The sequence below is a fragment of the Zerene cesonia genome, chromosome 7 (genome assembly GCF_012273895.1).
Source record: "Zerene cesonia ecotype Mississippi chromosome 7, Zerene_cesonia_1.1, whole genome shotgun sequence".
Classification (NCBI taxonomy): Eukaryota; Metazoa; Arthropoda; class Insecta; order Lepidoptera; family Pieridae; genus Zerene; species Zerene cesonia.
Window position 1 is genome coordinate 7,014,822 of NC_052108.1, and position 15,636 is coordinate 7,030,457.

The following is a 15,636-nucleotide window of genomic DNA, read 5'->3' on the forward strand; positions in this document are numbered from 1 at the left end:
CCCCCCACCGGTCGGTCCGATCCGATGCAATCACTGAATGCTTTCGAAATCATATCGAAAAGTGGTGCCCAAAATAATAAAAAAAAAAATCAAGAAACAAAGGGAACGAATAATAAAAAAATCTGGTCAAGACCCAACATGCTTTTAGTGTAGTGCGCGATCCGCTCGCCCATACATCTGAAGTCAGAACGTTAGTGACACAAATGGAATTAGTTTATCGATGGTTACATTGGAAATGTTCATTCGTCTGATGGGCGATGGATTCGTCTACGGTGTTCGTGTCGCTGGCGACTGTATAGGATATAAAAATAATAAATTCATTCGAGCCGGAGCCCCGTAAAACGTACGAACAACATAAAGCTACTGGGCACGGTGTACGCAATGTGCGTCCATTGCGCGTGAGACGGACGAGACGCGCCGAAAGGCAGACCGCGTTGCGTACACATTGCCGTTACAAATGTACAATTACAAAAAACACACATTATCGTGATATAAAACTTGGTGCTTGTGCTGTATATTACTGGCAGCGTGCCGGGCAGGTGCTTTTATGTGAAATATTACAGTGGGCATTACCTGGAAAACGATAGTTACTTCACAATTTCGGAGCAATCGGGAAGGGGCTGCACGTTTCCCACTAAACGGGGTCGGGTAGGATATTCATTCCTAATGAGATCAAGCTAAATCAAAGTATTACAAATACGTTGCAATATCAAACTGCGCAGTATCTAAAGGCGACTACGTGGACGGTGTAGGCCGTTCCCGAGTGTCGTGTCGCGTAGCGTAGTGTCGTGTCGTGTCGTGTCGCGTGTCACGTACCGTACTGCTTGGTGCGCACGGCGATGGGCGGCGTAGTGGCGCCCTCGCCACGCTGCGAGCGCGCCGCCAGCCAGATGTAGTACAGCGTGTTCGGGTACAGCCCGTTCAGCGTGTACGTCTCCGTTATCGGTATGCGTCTGGTGGAGTTCAATGCGTCGTTGCGATTCACTTATCATTCAAACTCAAACTCAAATATATATTCATTCAAATGGACTTCGTTTAGAAGCGCTGTTGCATCGTCTTAATACTGGAACACGACATATTTACCACCGGTTCGAAAAGTAGTTTCTACAGAGAAGAGCCGGCAAAAAGCATTCGCTATATATATATATAATAATAGGCTTCGGTTCTCATAGAAATCATTATTTGAAAAAACTCATTAAAATCGGTTCAATCGATTGATAGTTTTGTGGTGTTACCAACCAAAAAAAAAAAACAGCCGAATTGGGTCCCCACTTCTTTTGAAGTCGGTTAATAATAAACCAATATATTAGAATAATAGCTCCAAGCAACTCTTAAACTATGTAGTTGTAAAAATTTTGTGTGAGTGCGTGTCGGCGAATGTAAGCACATAACTCACACGTACACATCTATCTACTTTTTGACTCGAATTTGTATGAAGTCTATCGATCTATGTGTTACTAAACTAAGAACAACACTTCATTTTACATCGAATAAAATGACAATCATAAAGGTAACACTAAAATATAATGTTATTAATTATTAAACGCAAACTTACTTCACGCAAATTTTATGAGATTTTAAATGATTTCAAATTAAAAAAAGTTACACTTATCAAATCCATTGAAGAAACTTTCAATATCCAAACGAAACTCACTTCTTATGATGCTCCTTCGCGTAGGTATCGTTCCAGTACAGCTCGTACGAGACGATATTGTCGCCGGCGTGCGTCGGGCGTCGCCACGACAACGTGACGGATGTCTCGCCAGCCTCCACCACAACCAGGTTAGACGGTTGCGAGGGTACACCTGAGTTAAATAATAATGAAATATTAATAATGGAAATATATTGAAAAAACCCTAAACAAAGCCTAGACCTTATAATCTATACATGTATGCATATAAATGGAATTGAAGTGTATGTTTATACGTTCGATACATACACGAAATTAACATTTTTTTTCATTTTTGTCTCTCTGTCTGTCTGTCTATTTGTTCCGGCTAATCTTTGAAACGGTTGGACCGATTTTCACTAGCAAACATCTGATGTATATTGAGGAAAAACTTAGGTAACTTGATTCCAATATTTCTATAAGAACATTGGGAATTATTTAATTCTCGCAGGCGAAACTAATATTATAAAGCTGAAAAGCTTGTTTGTTTGTTTGAACGCACTGATCTCAGGACGTACTGGTCCGATTCGAAAAATAATTTCAGTGTTAGATAGCCCACTTATTGAGCAAGGCTATATAGGCTATATATGTACCACGGGCGAAGCCGGGGCAGACCGCTAATGTTAAAATAAAAAACGCACCCTGCTGAGTCTTCACTTGCACGGGCGCGGAGATGGGGCTCGGCCCCACGGACGTGAACGCTTGCACTCGTATCGTGTACACGGTATGCGGCGTCAGTTCACTGATCGTCGTCAAATGGTTGTTATCCATCTGTCACGGGTAAAACGTTAGAAATGAAACAATCAGATATCCACCGTTTCTTAAAACAAAAAATACAAAAAAGCCGTTTCCTAAATAAAACAATAATGCAGTGGTGTTAAATTTCACTGCAATTAAATTTGTCTATGGTGATTTTATCGCTGCACAATGTTTTTAGACTCACGTTACCTACTTGATTTGAAAAATAACACTAAAATACTCTTTAATCGTGCCTTTACCATTTAGCCTCTATAGCATTAGGCTCAAATATCACCGATTAGACTGTCAGTATGATCACAGATAAATACATAAAACTATAGAATGATCAATAAAATGTGTATCTAAATGGGGCTTTTCTAAGATTATTATTATCAAAAAATGATAATTCACACACATAGTAATAGTAATAAATAATCCACAAAAAAGTTAGTTTCTTTCTAATGCTTGTCTGTCATTTAAATCGAACAAAGCTTCTGTTCTTCGTTCTGTCTGTGGCAGTGATTACCAGGATTATCTTCTATAAAAACATATACAATATACCAGAACCAATTAACAATTACAAATACATTAACTAAAGATGGAAGTTAAAAAAATTCTGTAATGAAACGTTCGAATGTAACTCACCATTTGCGAATGCCACGACTGTATGGGCTGAGACGGATCGGATGTATAATAAACTTTGTAGCCCTGCGAAGGAAAAATATAACATATTAAACACACAATGTACCTATCGTGTACCGAAAAAATACCTCCGAGGATACATAGCGTCTTTATTTGGTAAATTTTAATGAACGCCAAAAAATACAGTGACGTACCTACCTATTCCAACGTAATGAAAACTCGGAAATTCTAATCTGCCGAGATGTTCGAAAATACAATGTCGAGTTAAGGAAAAACGTTGTAAAAGAAGCGTATAAAATATATTTATATTGCGTCACAATTTGGACGAGCTTTATCTCGTGAAGTGATATATCTCGGCTAATCAGAACACAAACATTTGTATTCAATCTCAATCAAAATAAAAACGTAGATTCGGACTCATTAAATAAACGGTGCATTTGATTGCTACAATGTTTCAGCATGTCCTTTCAATTATGGGAAGCAATTTTCACAATAATTATCATTACAAAAAAAAAAATACATATTCTTTTCCTACAAATCTATTGTCGCAGAGCCTAGTCAGGCTATATTAAACGCAAGTCTTACCGTAACTTGACCATTAGGCGTTTCTGGCTCATCCCACTGTATGACCATAGTGCTCGAGCTCAACGGACGAACTTGTACATTTCTTGGTGCTGATCCGGGTTCTATAAATAAAGCATAATAAATAAATAGGCACCATCGAGTACCCTATTTAATCTGTGACATGCAGCGTGACATATGTGACAGTTCGACAGATGTTGCTAGCAAGATTATTCACCAATGTCAAAGATTCTGAAGGTTTAAAAAAATGTTAGCGTATTGAAACAGACTTGAAGTTTAAATAGTTGGTCACATATAATCATGCTGCATGTAAATAAACTATGTGGCAATCTGTCCCAATATGTTGCCATTCAAAGGAAACAACCATCGCAATATATAATTGCAAAAGCAAAAACCACAACTCAGAATTCAGATCAGAACAGAACGCACCAACTAAAATTTGAATTCATTTAAAACACAAAGGCGAAAACAAAACAATGATAATGGACATTAATTAATCGCCTTTCCCATCATTTGACTCTTAGAGCTTCACATAAATATTTGATGTGGCATTAAAACGGTTGTTATTATAAAAGTAATATCGCGGGAGCGGTACAATAACGCGCTAAGCGGACCCTGTCTCATCTCAATTAAGTTTAAACAAAATGAAAGTATAAAAAGGAAATAATAACAGACGGGGACACAATGGCCCTTAATAGGATTTGTAATCGCGGTTACGAATGTAAAAGAGAACGTCGCTCAATGAAAAATCCCTTTCGCTGTTTATATTATATATACTTATTTTTCGGGACGAGACAATGAAATTTGATACCGGTGCAATATTACGATATAATTTTGTTTGTAACTCCGCCGAAGTCTCTTTTATTAGTTACGTTAAAAAGTGCGCCGAAAAGGAAAAGTGCTCGGTGAATTTTTATTTTCTTCTATGGCAACGCTTTCATTATCATCTCATCAGAGACAATTTTAATATTTTGATCGACCCCCGAGTCCGCGGCAATTTGACTCAAGTTGTTGGAGTGAAAAATTAGGTTAGATATTAAAAAAAAAAGAAAATGTTTCAGAAATAATAGTATGGCGTAATAGGTTAAATATAGTTTCACAATGATTTAATAGTGTGTTAAAAACAAATAAAGATTACCTTGTATAAATTAAAATTTTTTAATGCTCAAATAAATAACATTTTTATTAAAAGAACACGGATTCCATGAAAATAAAAGCGAAAGACGCATGCATTTTTAATCACTTGTAAGTAATAACAATTTACTTACTGGCACCTCCATACAATGAATCCACTGCAAAAAATAGCAGGAAAACAGCGTTATTAGTCAATAGATACATGGAACAATGAACATACAAATCACACACACACATGTGCAATAGCAGAAAAAGGGTTGAGGGAACGTGTCTTAGTAGCATTATCATTATGTCCGTTGGTACAAATGTCAAATGGTGCATGAAATGAAACGTAAATCACGCGCTACATCTAAAACTACGAAAACCCAATGTAAAAGTGCCAAAAGAAAATAAAAAAAGAACAAAAAAAAAAAACAAAAACTATGTCTCAATCAAAATTCATTCAGAAGCAGAACTTACATGAAGCCGCGGCGACCGTAGTAACGTCGCGTTATACGCGATCGCATGAAAAATCGTACAAAACAAATATCTTAGAACTGAGAAACGAGCGACGCAAAACCAAAATCTATTTGTCGAATCTAAAGCGATGAAATCAATCAAGGAAATAGATAGAATCGTAAGCGATACGAACAAAATTAAAGTAAGCGGATGATGAATGCGCCGAAACTGTAGTATCTTATTTAGATGCCGGTAGGGTTGCCCGACGTTAAATCGGCCGAGATGATTAAAACGTCCCTTTAAATATTTTTCAACATCAATACACGAAGCGGGACTGGTTATTTGGTTGGTACTCGGTCGGTTCATTTGTTGCTTGTTGTTATTGATCATTGATGAGAGTACGCAAATACAAGGGACCTTGATGACGAAAAAATATTCAATGGGATTCAATCAATCGTGAGTAATACAACTTCGCAATTATACTTTATACATCTACTCAATAAAGATCTTCTTTGGCCTTAAACATTTTCTTCCCATCCCCACCTTCACTTATTAACCTAAAAAAAAATTATTTATGGCGTTTCGCCTTCCTCTTTATTTTTACAGCTTACTCACTACTCACTACAAGCTCCAACAAGGAATCGGAGAGAGTCGGAGTCCTTTTCACCATTGCATTGGAACAGCAGTGTCGTATCAAAATAAACTAAAAATAACTGTTATTAACTTTCACAGGAGGGGGGGGAGGGCTTGAACTTGAACTCTCCCCCTCCACCCCGATCTGGCTACACCCTTATAGTACGATGTACCATATCTAGCCCCATACTTGTCCGCGCATATCTGCATATCTCGCAGGTACCGCGCTCAACAATGGCTACATACCAGTCTCGCCGGTGGTGATGACCGCCGGCTCGGAGGGCGGGCCGCGGCCGATGTTGTTGACGGCTATCACATACATCTCGTATTCGGTGTACGGCGACAGGTTGGTCACCGAGTAGTATTGAGTGATCACGCCCGATATTTCGCTGAACGCCTGCAACGCGACACGCACGCGGTCAGAACGCGAACGCATTGTTAATTAGGCGCATTAATCGCGTCGCGCTAATGAAATGTCCGTGTTATGTCCGCGCTATTTGTGCGCGTGCATTGTTCGCGTAGGCTTTCGTTGATGTCCTAGCGTGGAGTGTGTTTGATTTTGTAATAGAATAATGATTGTTGAAATGCTTCTGAAACCTGGCTGTTTGATTGATTGTTATTATTTTATTCATTTGTATCTGATAGTGTCATATTTGTGTGTGTGTGTTATTGCAGCGTCATTTCAAAACTGTCCTACTCATTTGGTTAAACAAAATTAAATTTTTCATAATTAAAATATCAGAAATGTATCACCTTACACATTTCTTCCTATATAAGTACAAATTAGCTGATAGTTATATTTCTACATGTAGTTTATAGCGTAAGACTGCGGCTCCTCGGCATTTTTAAAACGTGCGTTATTAAATCGGGGTGGCTTATTTCAAGCATCAAATCTACGTGGGACTACACAGGTATCCACGTATATATACATTACCTGATTGGCATATTTCGGTTTATACTGTATAACATAGTACTGCGGCTCCTCCGGGCCGCTGTAGGTCCACGCGAGGCGCACCGTCGTCGCCGTGATTTCGGACGCGCGCACCTCGGTGGGGGGGCCGGGTAGCGCTGTTTCAATTTGTTATTAATTATTTAGCGATCATATTTCTATTGTATTTTGTATTTAACGAAAAACAAAATACTGTTTAAACATAATATAACAATGATTAAAGAGATAGTTATCACATTTTTAAATGGAATTATTGTCCAGTTTTAAGATAGATTTGATAGCATTGAGGGATATTGGTTGTTTACTAAGGTTTAAAAGAACCCGCAGTGGATGCGAACATCTAAAATTTCTATTAGAATTTGATTTAAAATGAGAAAACCTAATCTCGATAAACTTTTTCACATATAAATTAAACTTCTCAAAACACAGGCCAACCTAATAAACTGCTCTCGCGTTATCCCGCCTCCGTTCCACTTAGAAAAATCCCTCATTAATGTTTAACATCGAATCTGGTGTATTATGAGTTCGCTAAGCTACTTAAACGCATAAAAATACGAAGTTCAATTGACGGCCTGAAAGTTTTAACGGGCTCTCGGTACAACTAAACAACTCGGGGAAAAGGGCCTAATCCCTTTCGAATTAAACTGAGAAAACGGACGAAGTAACAATAATTAATCATTAATCAAACTGACATTCGTTATGTCTCCCGGGCATCCGGCGAGTTCGCAAGCCTTCCGATTAGGAATTATAATATTTATCCATAATGGATGGATGAGACCCCGCCATTTATCAAATTGATTTTGGCAAATACTTAATTTTGATTCGGTTTACTGTGGAAACTTCTCTTTGTTCAACTTATAAATTAAACGGAGTGATTATTTATGTATTAAAACTTCGTATTTATAAGTCAGTGGTAAAGTTTTATTCGAACACCCAACGATTTAGGCTCTGTAATGGCATTTATAGGTTCATGCGGAAATTATGCTGGTCGTACAACCAGAAGTGTGGTCAGTCTCAATAGGTATCCGAAGGTGATTGCCTTGTAGTAGCTTGTAGTACTATAAGATATATGGCAGAGTGAGTCTGCGCTAAAGTGACGACATACAATGATGGCATTAAATATGTTTTGAATTAATTTGAAAAATAAGGGAGCATTTCAAATAGCAAATAGTGAGCCAAGTAGTTAGGATACGCACGCTGATAATAAACATATATTTAGTGAAACAAACCAAATAAAAAAAGCTTTTTCTTTTTCTTTTCTTTTATTACTATTGCAACTTCAGATAACTACTTCTTTTTGAGTACTCCTTGTAGGCCCAAACATAGTTTTAATCACAGTCATGTTCGAGTCGTTAATGTAGTAATATGCTTATAATATATAAGTATTTAATTAATTTACTGTTCGTGCCTCGACTAATTCTAGTAATGGAATTTTAAATTGTTCTATACATTTTAAAGATAGTTTCACTCACACTGAACTTTGACCTCTGCCGTTGCTTCAATAACGCCGAGCACGCTGGCCGCCTCACACGTGTAGTTCGCAGACTCTCGTATATCTTCCAACTTCAGAGTATTGATGCCCAGTGGCGGGTTGTCCTCGGGCGTCAGCCATTTCGTCAATCCTTCTCGAAGAATTAAATAATTAGATACTGTTAGGAAATTGAATTTATAGAGGACGCTAAAAAGAAGCGACTAGCTAGTCACGCTAACTTCACTCGAATTTAAAATAAACTTCCATCTATCAGAATAGATGTTTTTTAAAAATACTTATTAAATATGAAAAAGGAAATAAAAAGCAATGTAACAATATTTAACTGAACATTCAGTTACACCTAATACAAATATAAAACACTAATTCATAATTAATTTAATTGTAGGTAGTAACACATTGCATCTTTCAAGCCAGTGCATGAGAGTGCCTCGGCATGTCTATTAACATTAGTATGATATAATAATTTGAAATCAGAATAATTATGATTCATTTTACAATGGCATTGTATGTACCATAAAGGATGAATATCATATCGTAAGAAACACATATTTCACCATGATATATACATTTAAAATCAGTGTTGTAGCATGCTTTCAGGAGCTTCTTTTGTAACGCGAACATTTTTTTTCTCCAATTTGTCGACCTTTTTTTAGGTGGCAATCAATTGTGAGTCCAATTTTTTAGGAAGGGAGAGCTGGTGCTGGTCCCCGTTTCTACGATAGCTACGCTCCTTAGAAGCAAATTATGGCGGTACCTTTTCTCCATTTGACGGTGGGCATTGGCGAACCAACGGCGACGCATTTCAACGTGAGGTTTCCGCCCAGCATCACTTCGGTCCGTGGCGGGGGCGGTATTGAAAACTGCGGTGCTACACGTCTCACTGGAAGAGAAGATGTCATTAAGAGATTGTAACATACATTTTTTTACTTTTCATGTCTAGACCAGCTTTTTGGCTTTTTTGGTAAAAAATTGGTAACCCATCCTACACTTATGACCGTGCCAACTGTTGCTTAACCTAGTTTTTTATCATTCGTTGTTAATAATACAGCACCGGAAATCGATTATCGTTAAAATTTTTACTAAAACTTTCCAACTATCATGGTTCATAGGATACAGACGAACGGACGGACGAACAGACAAATGGATAGCGGAGCGATCTTAGTAAATCGGGTCTTATTTCACCGTTTAGGTGCGGAACCCTAAAAATATTCTTAAAACTAATCACAACGGTTTCATCCATAGATAGGGTTTCATCATAGATTTATGGAGTACTAAAATTCTACAAACATTGACTGGCAAAAACGTAGTCTTTATCTATAAAAGAACAAATTCATGCTATTTCCATCACTTATATCAAAAACGGTGACTGAACAGGTTTGAATGTTTCTGGTTTGTTGTATTTATCTTCTCTCGGATTAGAATAATGACTGAAAAATGTAAAAAACTCGGGCAAAGCCGGGGCAAGTATCTTACATTTATATATTCGTGTTATTTATTCTTAATTAGAACCAAAAGATTAGTATTACATACATAGCGCCACTTACGGATCATATATAACTTTATGTTGGTTGTCTGTATTTATAAAAAAACTGCGTTTTAATAATTCGTTAATATTATAAAAGCAACCAATATATAATATACTACGTTTATAATATAACAGCTCATGTTTACCGCTTTGAAAATCTTATCTCATCGTGTAAATCAATTTCGACCTTAAAATTAAAGACTTAGAATCTCTTAAAGTTTGTAACGCAATTTGTAGGGACCAAATTGTAACATAATAAGTGCCTAACTTGATTCAGTTACAATTGAATAATACTCGCCTAATTAATAATAATCTCAGAGTAATTCGCAATAAATATCAATTGTATTTTACCAAGAGTCACGTCGTATTCCAAATAACATTATAATATAACAAGCGAATAAGTACTTTTGATAGTTATTATAATTAATTATCAACGAATAAAATAAATTTACAATTTATCTTTGATGTAACCCGAATAAACCAATATGCGGAATAACGTATTTATGAATTTATAGCAAATTTAGTATACATTTAAAATTAACAACCGTTTATGGTGGATTCATATTAATTACGATTACCTAGTTCTCATAATATTCGATTATATTATGTGGATAATTTTACCTATAAATCGCAATGATATTTCAGTAACAGCAACAGATGTAGAACTGTCTCTGCTTTATGAGTTAAAGAAGACATGGACGATTAAAACAAATTTATAAAAGTTTAAAATTATTATAAACCATAAAACCAAGAAGATGCATGTTCGATAGCGATAGAACAGTCAATAACCACGGGTACCCTCAGATAATAACAAGAAGTAACTAATTTTCTTCAAAAAATTGTTAATCACAATCACAGCAAATCGATTAAAAAGTTAATCAGTAAATGGACTCAAACATCATCTGATTCTAATATATCCTCTAAATGCTTTTTTCTGTCTGACTGTCTTATCCTAAATATCAATCCTAAACCTTTGAACCGGACACAGATTTAGGAGAAATTTAGCTCAGACATGGTATTAACTCCAAAAAGGACATACGACAGTTTCTATCCCAGAAATCCCGTGGCAATGGGAACAATATGGGGTTAAAGCCCCAAGGCCGTCTTACTTTTTAGTTTCTATGTCGGCGAAGCCGTGGGCGAAAAGCTAGTATACTAATAAACTCCATATAAACGTGTACTTCTCCGCAATTCGCTACTCCTAAAGCACACGTCTCCCGCAATAATCCATATCATATATCCGACGGCATCCGAATGTATTGTGCCAAGACTTCACTCCGGCCCCAGTTTCAAATTTCAAGAGTCATAAAAGCTATTCCAGTTGCAACAGATACCTCTCGACAAGTCACGGTGCCTGCTTGCTCGCACGCGTGCCCTGTATTTTTAACACCTGAATACTTTAAAGCCACAAAGGTTGGCAGAGTTTAATATTTTCAACGACGTGTCAAGAATAAACATGCAAAATGGTCTACTTTTCAGTATAAATGAGGGAGGCGTGAGGGTTGACGCGACCTTTGACTTAAACAAAGGGAGAGGATAAATGTAGAGCCAGTGTATAAAATGTTGGGCGATTGATGTTAAAAATATGTGGCAGAGGGTAATGCTGGGGAAGTGGTGCCAATTCGATCACACGTCAAGTGGAGTGTGTACATGCATTAAGAAACAACGCGATATCTTGAACATTTTTGTATTTATCGTTTGTAAGTGGTAGGTATATATCGTTTCTGTTCGAATCAAATAAGAATATACGGTACATTTTAACATAAGAATATGAGCTTCATGTTATACTAATAACATATTTATGTTTGTGTAGTTTTTTACTTTGCAAAATTTATTTTAGTTTCCTTCACGGTAAGTGGGCAACCTGCAAATATTAATAGTCACTCTTACATAAAACTTAATGAAGTTATGTCGAATGAACCAGATAGTTGATAAAACAATAAAGTACTCTTTTTACTTGCGCTCAAAGTTTATCAGATATTGTCGTTGCACGTACAGCTTCGCCCGCGTGACCGATGGAAATTCCCATGTCAATGTGATGTTTCACCGAAGAAAAAAAATGCCTATTTCATTCTCTAGCCTCTTCACTATCTTCAGACATAAAAATGATACTGTACAATCGCTATGCGACATGAATAAAAGACTAGCAATCAAACACATTTTCGCATTTATAATATGTATTAATAAGGATTCATGTGACATTACTTCATTACTTTTTTTTTTCAACTGTATCTTACTAATGGAAGGGTATCGTTACCTGTAATACAGATTATTATCTAGTACGGGACCAACGTTTTGTTTTTATGTGTTTATTGTATGGTTGAGAATTAACTTATTTTCATTTTTTTAAATTTTTTTATTACAACAAAGCAGCTGTGCAAAATAAATCGGTCATCCTAACCACCATCCGTTATTTCAAATAACTAGACTCGCTTTAGCTTGCCCCAATTTTCTTAAACAAACAGAAAAGTCGGTGTAATCATCATCTATTATTATAATGTAAACGTGGGCAGTGCAAGTAGTCGCATACTTTGTATCTGTCACTGACTAAGAAAAGGTAGAAGGTAGGAAAATATTTGCCAAGGAACCATTATGTTAATTGGAGTTGGGCGTTCGCCATTTGAGTGTTTAAACAATCGACAAACTGGCGCAGTTTTAACGAATTAAAAAATATATAACTGCTTCTCACATTTTAAACACACATAAGTGTATCGTAGGTTTAATTAGATTTGAAGTAAAGAAAACGGCTTCGCTTCAGCTATTGCTGACCAAACCTTAAGAGTAAGTAGTGGTTGAGAGTAGGTACACACGGCGCTGGTATGTCAGACGCGATGTATTGTAAGCGACACAAAAGTTCAAAATTAAATTACAATAAAAACTCTTTAAGCATAATTTGTACACCAAAGAGTTCACCCTTAAGATGACAAATATTTTGAGAGTTCTAATACACAATTTCGCATTTATTTCAGACGTCACAACGAACATCTTCTTACGGTACCTTTAATTGAAGTGAAAGAAATGGGCAAATGTCATTGTGACGGTTTTAGATCACTACGGGATCTTAATGTGGTTTCACTCTTTTGAGTTTTTATATAGGTGTAAGTATACATACTTGTAAATATATGAATAACCCTACCACATTTGAGAGAATATCAGAGCATTATAGTATTATTTTCTTTGATCGAATTAAGATTATTTTACCACATAGATTTAAAAAAATATTTTATACTTATATACAAAAATACATTCTAGAATAGTATGAATGACCTATGTCATATTATTTATAAAATACACATCCCACACTTATACGTGTAAAATAAAATCACACTTCATTATTTGTTCGAAACCAGAGCGATTTTTAACGATATGTGAATAATTAATATAATGATCATTGATTAATTGGAAAGTTAATGAGGAATGAAAAATACATTTTAACATTACGCATTTAATGCATATTTAATACCGGCGGTATTGGGTTATTTGTGATGTTTACTATAATATCAATTCGGTTTATATGAATTTAATTTTATATTGTAGATAAGCTTTGCGGAGTAATTGATGTTAATTATACAAATTGTTTTAAGTTAAATCAAGTAAATCACCAACCTATTTGTTTATCCTTCGATCGAAGCATTTCGTTTGAACGGCAAAAGCTACAGTACGTAAGAAATTAAAGGGTTAAGGGAACAAACAGAAGAGATGGCTGAAACAGTAACGATGTTTTTGTAAAGGGGCCCCAGGTAACGCGATTTTATCCGGCGAAATTTTTACGGAGTGAATATATTTGTACCACAAACCTTCGTATTCGATTATAATATACTACCGATACTTTTCTTTTACGTAAACTAACCTCGATACCTAATAATTATTTTATCCCAATACTGAGACTATAGAATGGATACTCAATCCATTCTATAGTTCTAAGAATAAAACACCAATCTACGACATGTGAGGAAACCAACGCGCAATACAAAAAAAAAACTTGAAATATTCCTGCATTTACTTCAAGCCATACATTAAAGCGAAAAATGATATCTTAGCACGGATAGTAGCCGTAGCCGCGTCGCGGTTCGCCGCTACTTTGTTTTGCCGATTAATTAAAATTAGTTGAAGAGGGACGCTGGGGAGCTTCTGCTATAAAGCCCTGTAGGTGAGGCGCGGTACAATACGCGCTCTAAAAATTACGCTTTCAGCTGTCGGGTTAATGAACGGATTTATGCTCTATTACTATTGAAATCGGTGACTGTGCGGAGAGGTAGCAGTAGTTTTTTAGTAGAATATAATGTGACTATATTAAATCTCGCAGAAACGCTTACTTGACTACGGTACATGACCGTTTAGCCGTTAGTGGGTTAATAATGAAATACGAATAAATATAGATTTTTAAACAGGTTGACATTTTAAAATGTTTACTATAAATGGGCTCTACTTGTCTAATTTATTTTAAAAGTTCTGAATGACTTTTTATTAATTTCCGTATACCATAAGTATAAGTTTATAAGCAATATATTCTTCATTATCATTTTATAAAATGATAATGAAGCAGAATAATGTGTGATATAGAATCTAACGATAGACACCATAGTAACGGATGTAGATAATAATGGAATTGTAATGTTCTGGAAGATGTATCTTATATGAAATATATTAAGAAAGAAGAAGATATATATCAGACATATTATATATAAGATACACCTTCTAGAACATTCCGAGGTATCCTCATCGTGAACATTAGTAGACGTAAACGAAGCACGGCGTAAAACGAAGCTTGCTTAAAAATGCAACGGAAGGCAGTCCTCCCCCCCATCCCGTGTGGTAAATGATTGCCAGCTATCAACACACTCTATGGCTATGAAAAATTATTCCTTAGCACGAACGCCGGCGTCTGCCGCGTCGCGCCCATCCGCCATTTTGTTGTTGCAATTAATTAAAATTATTTTTCGAGTGGGTACCTACCAACACATTTTCACTACGAGCAGTTCTCGGAAATTTCGGCTTTCAGCGCCCACTTAGACAGTTAAATATGCTAAGTTTATGTATAATTCATTAATGGGCATAACGAAATGGTGATTTTTGCTTTTATAAAATATATAATATTAATACAAAGTATGTACGTGGTAATGAATAGCTTTGATAATTATTTCCTGACATTATTTATGTATTTCGAAAGTTTGTATCAAATTATTTAATTATCTACTTATTTTTTTATGACAAGGCGGTGGGAAACCTCGCAAGTGTTCTATACTAGTCGAAATTAAACGAAATATATAATAACACATAAGACCTTTCGTAAAGTATGTAGATATTATGTGTTAAATATTTAAAATTTAAATTGTCCATGCAAAACAATACTTTTTTGTGTTTCTGTTTTATCCCAAGGGAGCATTTAATCGTTATAACAAGTATCCTGTCACCCAAGTCAGCTCATACCGTGTCTGTATACCAAATTTCATCAAAATCCGTTCAGTAGTTTCAGCGTGATTGGCGGAAAAACAACCAAACAAACAAACTTTTACATTTATAATATTAGTCTGAAGTATGATATAATGTAACATCCGAGTGGTGCAGACCTGGTGACCTGCAGTTATCCACACCAAACTTTGTATAAATATTGTGTCATATTCTTATAGTTACATATAATATGTAGTTGCACTTATTCAATTACACGTGGAATTTAATATGTTTTTACTGCGAGCAGATTTTTCTTAACAGCTTTTACTTTTATTAAAACATTAGCTTTTGGCCGCGGTTTCGCACTCGTAACATTCGGAGTAAGATCCCTGTCCCCCACATATGAACCTTTCTATTGAATCACTCTTTCTATTAAAAAAAAA

At 35.9% G+C, this 15,636-nt stretch overlaps 1 protein-coding gene across 4 annotated transcripts in view; it reads right to left on the reverse strand.

Moving 5' to 3' along the window:
• The window catches only part of LOC119828168 (tyrosine-protein phosphatase Lar), a 331,779-nt gene that overhangs the window by 14,363 nt on the left and 301,780 nt on the right, over window positions 1-15,636 (reverse strand). For 2 of the 4 annotated variants that reach the window (XM_038350266.1, XM_038350262.1), the window contains 10 exons: window positions 9,032-9,157; window positions 8,258-8,407; window positions 6,771-6,904; window positions 6,083-6,233; window positions 4,900-4,923; window positions 3,635-3,735; window positions 3,053-3,115; window positions 2,311-2,440; window positions 1,655-1,805; window positions 817-953 (listed from right to left, as the gene is read on the reverse strand). In XM_038350266.1, the coding sequence (XP_038206194.1) occupies window positions 817-953; window positions 1,655-1,805; window positions 2,311-2,440; window positions 3,053-3,115; window positions 3,635-3,735; window positions 4,900-4,923; window positions 6,083-6,233; window positions 6,771-6,904; window positions 8,258-8,407; window positions 9,032-9,157 (1,167 nt within the window). The remainder of the gene's footprint in view (window positions 1-816; window positions 954-1,654; window positions 1,806-2,310; window positions 2,441-3,052; window positions 3,116-3,634; window positions 3,736-4,899; window positions 4,924-6,082; window positions 6,234-6,770; window positions 6,905-8,257; window positions 8,408-9,031; window positions 9,158-15,636) is intronic. The other 2 variants (XM_038350264.1, XM_038350265.1) reach the window with 2 other exon arrangements.